Genomic DNA, 9,044 nt, shown 5'->3' with positions numbered 1-9,044 from the left:
CAGGCAGGGTTCTTGAAGGTACGGGCATGGTGAGAGGAGAGGCTTCGCAGGAAGAGAAAGAAAACTGGAAACAATAGTGCTGAAGAGATGGGGCCTGGGGACCGCAGGACAGGCTCCAGAGCCCTCAGCTGAGCTAGGGTGGGACTGCACTGCCACTCCTTTCTCTGCTCCCTGCCCGGTCCATGTATTTCTCACCCAGACTCTTCTTGGCCGTATTCCAAGCCAGGTCCCTCCCCTGGCTCCAGAAGTTTAGGGGTAAAGCCCTTCCATAGGGGGTGCTGCCTGCTGAGGAGCAGGGCCTCTGGGTGTTCTCCCATAGCACGATCGCAGTCCTGGACAGGACACAAACGGAGCAGCCCAAGCTGTTACTTTGCTCTGAGGGGCCACCTGCTCCCCCTTCACAGGCTCCAATCCCTGATGCTCTCTGTGCCTGCCTGAGCCGCCCACTGCCTTGCCTGCTCTGCCCCGCCACGGCGCCCAGCCCTTTCAGGGTGGGGTGCCACATGCTCATCTTGTGCATGGGGTCCCGTCCCTCAAAGGACCTGTCTGTACTCACTGTCTCCAATTCCTCTCCGCCTCGTCTTCTCATGGTAAAATGCATATATATCATACATATATATAGTGTCATCAATGTATATGTAATGAGCCATTTTCACCATCATTAAGTGCAGTCACTGTGTTGCGCAGCCACCACTTCCATCCACCTCTAGAATTTATTTTCTCAAACTGACACCCTGTCCCCACTCAACAGTCCTCACCCTGTCCCCAGCCCCTGGTACCCACACTTGCCCTCTGTCTCTGTGGATCTCCCTCCTCTCATGTAAGGCCCTGTCTCACAGGAGCAGAACCCTACAGCAAGTGTCCCTTTATGATGGCTCATTTCACAGATGTCCTCCAAGGTCAGCCATGTTATCTTGTGTTGGAGTTCCTTCCTTTTCTAGGCCGGCTCATATTTCCTTGTCTGGATGAACTACATTGTGTCTCTCCCTTTATCTGCAGATAACACTGGGCTGCCGCCACCCCTTTTCTCAATCGCACAACCAGCCTTTCACACGCACCCCCTCACGCAAGCCACCCTCGCCAGGCCCCCTTGCCAGACCCAGTGAGCATTCTGCAGGTCACTGTCCTTCACCAGCAGCAGCAGCACTGGACAGATGGAGCCAGCCACTGCTCCTCCCTGACATGTGAAGGGACCCCACCAGCTCTCAGGCATCCTCCCCCATCGCTGCTGCATCTCCCCTCTGCCCCTCTCATTGTCTCCAGACTTGTGGCGTCCCTGGGGGCTCCCCAGGCTCAGGGCTTTCAGTGTCATCTCTATGTGGTAAGAACTTGCAAAGTTCCATCTCCAGTACTTTCTGGGACTTCTGTGTCCACCTGCCAACTAGACATCTCCGCTTGGATGACACTTCCTGCATGACACACCCAAGGCTGACTCCGGACCATTCTCTCCTTGCCTCCCCGTTGCAGGACCTGGCAGCTCCATCCTTCCTCTTGCTCAGGCCAAATCTGTTGTCCTTAACTCTTCTTTGAGCCCTGCATCCTGCTCATGCACAGCCCCTATTGGCTCCACCTTCAAAATTGATCCCTGATGCAAAGACTTACCCTCTCTGCTGCTACCAGCCCAGCCCAAGTGACACAAGGCACCTGTTCAGTGACAAATTCTTGGGGCAACGTTTTGAAAATTTCAGCACCCATGGCTTTACACCCACCCTTCCCCACGGGTGTGGCTGCTCTCCAGCTCACTCTCGTCCTGCTCTCCCCAAGTGCCCAGGCTCCAGGTGGATGAGGCTTTCCCTGGGCTGCTGCCTTCCCTACTCCCTTCCCATTCTCCAGAAGGGTGCCGACCTCAGAGGCCTCCAGAGCAGAGCCTTGCCCACTGCAGCAGCTCCAGTTGGAGGGGGTTCCCCCTACCTCCTGTACCCCAACCCCTTCTTAGAGCAGCAGAGGCGGAAGCAGGAGCCTGCTTTGGAAAATGACATGTTTTTATTGCTATGTTTGCAGTGGCTTTTTAGCACAGTAAGAATGTCCCTGCAGGCCCGCCACCCTCACCCAGCCCCAGCCCTCCAGCCTCTGTCTGGGTGTCGGGGAAGCTTTTCTTGGGTCACTCAGCCGTCTTGGGACTGGATGTGACAGACGTACGTGGGTTAAAGCTGCTACACAGAAGACTGGAGGTGCGGGAAGTGCATCCACCTTAAGCCTGGACGTGGGAGCCGTGTCCGGGGTCCCTTCCGGGGGGCATGCCCAGCCCAGGGCATGGGGTGGGAAGCCTGAACAGGCCAGGTGAGCAGCCCAGACACCCAGGACGGAGAACTGCAGTCTCTTGCCCCACAGACTTGTGGGCAAAGGGACAGCGTGGGGACAGCCCCAAGACCCCCACCATGCACTTTTCCAATCCAGTCTGGGGCTGGGGACTACACACGCACATCCACACAACAGACTTACACACGCAACAGCTCAAAGCTTTTGTTTTGCCTATGAAAGTTAGATCTATAAATTCACACTCCTTGGCTAGGGGCAGAGGGGTAAGGTGGGGCTCACAGGGATGGGAGTGGTAAGGAGAGGATGGTTTGGGCTCCTTCCTCTTTAGAAATATACAAGCAGAAATCTCATTCTCTCAAGTTTTTATAAAATGTGCAAAATACAAGCCTCCATTGCCCAGAGGCACCATTTACATCTGGTATTCACCTTTGCTAAGAGATAGAGATCTATATATACTCTACGTAGTCACGCACGCGTGCACTCGCACCCAAGCTCACACAATTGATATTGGTGGCGATTGGCGCAGGAACCAGAAGGTTCCATTGCTGGCTGGCTCTCTAAGCTTCTATAACAGGGATGGGGAGAGGGGTGTAGCCCAGCTGAAATATTTGCCTTGGTTCTGCTGCCCCTCCCTTGCCTCCCTTCTCCTCTCTCTCCTGCCTCCCATCTCTCCCTCCTTCCCTTCCTCACATTTCCCAAGCTGCCACTGCTGCTTCTGGGGTGAGGGGTCACCCAAGGGTGTGCTGCAGAGCAGAGGCTGGAGAGGTGGGCAGGGGGTGGCCATGGCAGGGGCAGGAGAAGTGCAGCACTGTGGGTTGGGGGTGGGGCACTAGGCAGGGCCTAGGACCAGCTTGGCTAGGGCTGGAGGGGGAGAGGCATCTATTTTTGGTGGGCTGTGATATTTTTGGCGTTTTATTAAAAATGGAAAAAGTTGTTTTAGTGAGCACTCATGGTGCTTTCTCCCCTCCTCCCCCAGGCAGACCCCAAAAGTGTCAGGGAAAGGCAGGCCCCCTGGAGGGATGGGGTGGGTGGGGCTGAAGCAGGGGCTGCTATGGCTACCAGAGGTGAGCTGGTGATGTGAGCTGGGCTGTCACATGACACTCTCCACCACGACGACCTTGCTGCTCTCGGACACTGGGGTCAGGGTGGTCAGGCCCCTGACATCCGCATCCTGAGCTCGGTACTCCAAGTGGTGGAGGCCCCAGATGGGCTGGGTCAGGTGCTGCCAGCGCTGCAGGAGAGGAGGACATGCTGAAGCCCCCAGGGTCACTGACTTCCTCTGCCTCTCTCCAGTTCCCACTGCCTGCCACCCTAGTTGGGGCCACTCCCTGGCTAGGAAGCAGGCCGGGTTGAATGTTCACAGCAGGCGAGGGGAGGGTGGGCCAGGCGGGAGCCTTACCTCGGCCATGGTGCCCTTGGCCCTGAGGAGGCAGCCCAGGAGGTGCAGCGGCACACACAGCATGGAGGACAGCGCGAAGGCCCAGCCCATGGCCTCGCCCCACCACGGGTACACGTAGGTGTTGTTGTAGACCAGCGGCTCGTAGTACACAACGTTGAAGATGAAGATGCCCTATGGACCAGAATGCTGCGGTTAATGGGGCCCCCACCCCACCCTGCCTCGCCCCCCACCCCACCCCACCTCCCCTAGCCCTTACCATGCAGACCAGCGGGGTGAAGAAGGACCAGCACCATTTCATCCAGGGGCAAGGTCGGTACCCGATCATACAGGCAATGTCGTCCATGAAGCGGTCCGCTCCTGCGACAGGAGAGGTGGGAGGGCTGAGCTGGAGACCTGCCTTCCCTGCCACCATCCCCCAGCCCAGCCCTCAGCCATGACCTACCATACACCCAGGCCACCACCACGCACTCCCAAAATGCCTGCCAGAGCAGGGTGGTGCCACTGGCCGAGTAGTAGTCAAACAGCTGGAAGACGTACATCCCGCCCTGGGGGACAGAGCCCAGTCAGGGAAGGATGGCGGATGGCCACCAGAGGTCACAGGCAGATCCCCCCACCCCACTCACATCAGTCACCATGGAGAGATCGATGACAAAGCAGAGGGCACAACAGAGGGCCACAGAGATCTCCCTTTGGAAACGGAAGTAGTAGGAGGCCGGGAGGAGGTCGAGGAGGCCGGTGATGAAGCCTTCCACACCTACAAACTGTGGCCAGGGCAGCTCAGGCTGAGCCCCGCACCACCCTCCCACCCCTTTCCTTGCCTGCAGCCCTCACCCTGCCTCCCTCCTGGCTCCCTGTCCCAGAGCTCCATGCAAACCTGGCTGTCGAGACCAAGCAGCAACAGCATGAAGAAGAACAGGGCAGCCCAGAGTGGGGCCACTGGCATCAGTGTGACAGCCCGCGGGTAGGCGATGAAGGCCAGGCCCGGCCCTGTGGGAAAGGTGCAGGCTCTAGACCTTGCAGCTGACGTCCTGCCCTGTGTGCACCCTGAGCCCTGCCTGCAACACTCGCGCCCATGCCCTCTCCTGCCGCAGGAGCTGTGAACCCTGGGTCGTGCAGCAGGGGCTGGGAGGTCCTTTCTCCCTCTGTCAACATTGACAAATCCCAGGACCTGCCCCCGCAGGCCCACAATCTGACAAGTTCCGTTTGAACCCTTGTCACTTTTCAGCATTTATATTGTGTGTTCGTGTACATCATGCATCTGGGTGGCAGTTGCTGCTCTGGAGGCGGGGCTGGGGGTAGGGCCCTACCTGACTCTGCCACCTTGGAGATGTGCACACCCTGCTCTGCAGCCATGAAGCCCAGGATGGAGAAGACCACAAAGCCAGCAAAGAAGCTGGTCCCGCTGTTGATGAGAGCCAGGATGATGGCGTCCCTGAGGGGTGGAGGGGCCAGAGTGGACGGGTTAGGCTGCTGGGCAGGGCAGGGCAGGGCAGGGCACCAGTAGTAGGGCGGTGGTGCTTACTTGTAGCAGTTGTTGTTGAAGCGGTTGTAGCTGCCCAGGGCTGTGAGGGCCCCCAGGCCAATGGCGTAAGAAAAGAAAATCTGGGTCCCCGCATCTATCCACACCTAGAGGAGGTACGGCGAGCACAGGCGTGAGGGGCCTGTAGGGCTCCCCCACAGCACCCTGCTGCAGCCTCCCCACCTCCACCTCACCTGAGGGGACCCCAGCTTTGACCAGTCAGGCTTCAGATAGTAAATGATGCCGTCCAGGGCGCCAGGCAGCAGCACTCCACGCACCAGCAGCACGACCAGGACCACGTAGGGGAATGTAGCAGTGAAGTACACGATCTAGGGGGCCAGGCTGCTCAGTGGGCGCCATGGCACCACCTCCCTCACACCCCCACTCCCGGCGCCTCCGGTGCCCCTTGCGGACAGGTATGTTCAGAGGTCCCCATTCTCCTCGGAGCCATGGCTCCCACCAGAGGAAGCTAGGGGCAAGGCTGGGCCCTGGCAGCCCTGGCAATTGCAGGGGGAAGCTCTCTGGGCACCTTGTCTGCAGGATGCATGTCGTTCGGGAGCAGGTGAGCCTCTGGGAGCTCTCCTCAGTGGGGACAGGAGGCGTGGAGCATGTGGGGAGTGAGGGCTGTGTGCGTGTGTGGGTAGTGCAGGTGTGGGAGGCCCAGGCAGGGAGCGGGATATTGGATCAGGGCCGGGTCCCCTCCTCTTCTGGAGAGAGGTGGGGGCTGAGCAGGTGGAGAGTGGAACTGGGCCAGGCAGAGGCAGGCGAGATGCGGCCGCCACACCATCTGCCCCCTCTTCCCACATGCTGCTCTGGGGACCTTGTCCCCCAGGGACCTGGCCATGTCCCACAGCTCTAGACACTGTCTTCTTTGTTCAGGTGACTCCCCAGCCTGACCGGGAGTCCCCAGGGGATGTGGCCAGACTTTGCTCTGGGTCCCCAAGGCAAGACAAGCAGGTAACAGATGGTCAGACCAGGTCCACCCAGACTGTCACAAGAGTCAGAGACTGGCAGGAGGGCACCGGTGGGGGTGATGGGCACAGGGAAGGGGCAGTACCTGCCGGGCCCTGGATGTGGAGGGTGGGGAGCGTTGCTTGACTTTCAGTACCTCCCCCTTCCTTAGGGCTAGACCCTGTCTGGTCACCTCCTGTTGCCACAGGTGTGCCTGGCACAGACATCCAGCTCCCAGGGCTGAGACACCCTCCCCCCTGCATGCCTCTAGTGGTACCTTTCCCGTGGATTTGACCCCCTTCCAGACACAGAAGTAGACCAGCACCCAGCAGGCCAGCAGACAAAGGGTCACCTCCCAGTTGAGGGCCCCTGGCACCTCCAGTCCCCCAGACAGCCTCAAGACTTTGTTCCTAGGGGAGGGAGGGAGGTCCCTTGAGGCCTGTGCCAGCAGAGGATGGAGCCACAGGGTCCACCCCCAGGAGTTGTGGCTCCTTTCTCTCCTACAGCCCAGGGTTCAGCGGGTCCCTCTTTGTCCATCTGGGCTGGGCCTGGAGCCCAAGAGCCCCTGGCCATTGGGAGGCCACTCCCATCCCACCCCACATGCAGCCCCAGCTCCCCCATCTGGTGGGAGTGACCAGGACAGTGATAGACTGCCGAACCCAAGAGCGAGGCCCGACCTGGCCCAGCCCCTGGGGCTAGCCCCAGGACTCTCTGAGGGCAGGCAGGGTCCAGGTTGGACTGCCAGGCAACACCCTGGCCCCCTACTCAGGGCCATTCCCCTGGAGCCAGGCCATGTGAGGGAGACCTAGGGGATGGGATGGGCTTGGCCCAGAGGTGCCGGACTCACTCCCAGAACTCAATGACAGGGGACCGGCGGTCAGCAAGCTGGTCACAGGTGAGGTTGGCCAGGCTGGCATTGGCACAGTCTTCATGGCGGAAGATCTCCACGCAGTCGGGAGTGTTCCAGGTGTGGCCACATGTGGCCCAGGGCAGCGTGGTGGTGAAGGACTTGACCAGGTAATAGAAGCCCCAGGCCAGCACCATGATGTAGTAGGTGTTGCAGTAGAAGACGATCACCATGGACGCGTAGCCCAGGCCTGGGGCGGGGAAGTCCTTGCCATGTGAATTCTTTCCTGGTCACCTCCCTCCACCACCCCTTTATCTCCCGACCCGGACTGGCAATGCTCCCACCGTCTGTCCTCCTGGAGCCTTCTGTGTGGTGCTCCTGACCCCCCTGGACTCCCCCTTGTGTGAGCCCCAACACTAGGCTGACTCCCCAGCCTGTCTCCTCTCCTCCAGCCACCCCCCAAACCCAAGGCAGAGCGAGCCCCTCTCCCCGTCCCCATGTGACCAAGTGCTGTTGAGTCTCCAACCTCACAACACCTGGCCCCTTTCTGCGGGTCCCACTGCCACCATGGCGGTTCCAGGAGGTCCAAGCCTCCGCCTAGCCACCCAGTAGCCTCCAGTCCACAGCAGCTGGTGGTGGTGGTCGGTTGGGGGGGCGGTTTCTAGTAGCCTAAGGTAGTGTTGGAGACAGTTGCCCCCGCAGTGGGCAACCTCAGTATGTTGCTCCACTCTGTGCCCCCGCGTCCTTGGGGATAGTAATAGTAGGACCTACCTAGAAAGCCAAGTGTGCTGGGCGGGTCTGCCCCCCAGCCCGGCTATGCCTGGCCTGTCCTTGCCTTGTGGAGCTGCCTATGCCCCCTCTAGTGCCCGCTTCCCCAAGGTCACTGTGCAGCCTGAACATCTCCAGGCTCCCCCCTTGAGACTGGGGCGCTATCACGTGGCCCCAGGCCTGGTACTCAGGACAGGAAAAAGATCTCTCGAGTGGAAGCCAGCTGGGCAAAGGGCCGCTCACCTTTGAACAGCGGACAGATGTTCCAGACATTGATGCTGCCGGCCTTCATGAACTGGCCCAGCGAGATCTCCAAGAAGAAAATGGGGATTCCTCCGACCAGGGCGATCAGGACGTAGGGAATAAGGAACACACCTGGGGGTGGAGGGACAGGGTGAACTCAGGGTGGCCCCCAGCCAGGCTGCCCAGGCCCCGCGGGCCAGCCCAGACTCCAAAGGCCCCATCACAACTCCCCACTGGGTGAGTCAGTGTAGGGGTGGCCACTGACTCAGGCCCCAGGTGGAGTCTTGTGGGGGTGGGTTGAGCCATTGGAGCCCTATTCCCTGGGTGGCAGAGGGGCCCTAGGCCCACAGGGCTTCCACCCCCATGGTCACTTGGGGTGATGGCCATGGAGGGCACACGCTCAGACATGCAGGCTGTCCCTAGTGCCGCAGTTCCCTGTTTCAGGCAGCACAGTGGGGTATGTGCGCCAAGGATGGGTGATCAGGCCTGGGGGGCTTGTCCAAAGGCAGGGAGCGTGACTGTCCTGCCTGCAAATGTGAGGTCCAAGGCAGAGGGTGGGTGGGTCGCAGTCTCCTGCTGGTGGAATGGCGATGTGCAAGGACAGAGGGAGACAGGTGTGGGAAGAGGGGCCAGGCCCGCCTTAGCAAGCCCAGGGAGTCAGGCTCTGCAGGAGATAGGCATATAGGCAAGGCCAGACACAGGCCCTGGCCAGCAGGCTGGGGTGAGGGTGGCAGAAGGGCAGGGAGAGCCGGGTGCCACCGCCCCCTTCTCTCTAGGCCTCCTACCCTTGCCCTGGCTGGGCTCCCTCCACTACTCAGAGGCTGGGCTTGGCTGCAACTTGCCTGACTCCAGGTCCCAGCATCCTTCTCCTGACCTTGGGCAAAGGCCTTTGCTCTGGACCTCTGTTTCCCACCCATCACCGGGTCACTTCAGCTTCCAGCAACCCCAGTGCTGTTTTGTAGTCATAGGACACACTCGTGCCCATCGCTGTTGCTAAGCTGGGCCCGGGCGGGCGGGCATGGGACGTGCATGCAGTGTGTCCAGTGGCGGCGCCAGGC

General features: G+C 60.2%; 1 protein-coding gene across 2 annotated transcripts; it reads right to left on the bottom strand.

Annotated features, from left to right (window-relative positions):
• Positions 1-1,959: 1,959 nt before the first annotated feature.
• Positions 1,960-8,961, bottom strand: SLC6A8 (solute carrier family 6 (neurotransmitter transporter), member 8). Of its 2 annotated transcripts, XM_012002247.1 has the most exons (13): positions 8,829-8,961; positions 7,987-8,118; positions 6,976-7,225; positions 6,406-6,538; positions 5,372-5,506; positions 5,181-5,284; positions 4,966-5,090; positions 4,533-4,645; positions 4,282-4,419; positions 4,101-4,203; positions 3,915-4,015; positions 3,659-3,829; positions 1,960-3,490 (listed from the first exon to the last, which is right to left on the bottom strand). In XM_012002247.1, the coding sequence occupies exons 2-13, from the start codon at positions 8,033-8,035 to the stop codon at positions 3,350-3,352; spliced, it is 1,563 nt and encodes a 520-aa protein (XP_011857637.1). In that variant the 5' UTR covers positions 8,036-8,118; positions 8,829-8,961; the 3' UTR covers positions 1,960-3,349. The 2 variants fall into 2 exon arrangements, with proteins under 2 accessions (XP_011857637.1, XP_011857639.1); XM_012002249.1 differs by lacking the exon at positions 8,829-8,961 and having other exon boundaries at positions 1,961-3,490; positions 7,987-8,120.
• Between the last annotated feature and the right edge of the window lie 83 nt (positions 8,962-9,044).

This window comes from Mandrillus leucophaeus, unplaced genomic scaffold (assembly GCF_000951045.1).
Source record: "Mandrillus leucophaeus isolate KB7577 unplaced genomic scaffold, Mleu.le_1.0 Scaffold681, whole genome shotgun sequence".
In the NCBI taxonomy this organism is placed as follows: domain Eukaryota; kingdom Metazoa; phylum Chordata; class Mammalia; order Primates; family Cercopithecidae; genus Mandrillus; species Mandrillus leucophaeus.
The sequence above is the reverse complement of the archived record's forward strand: the minus strand, read 5'-3'. Positions and strand labels throughout refer to the sequence as shown.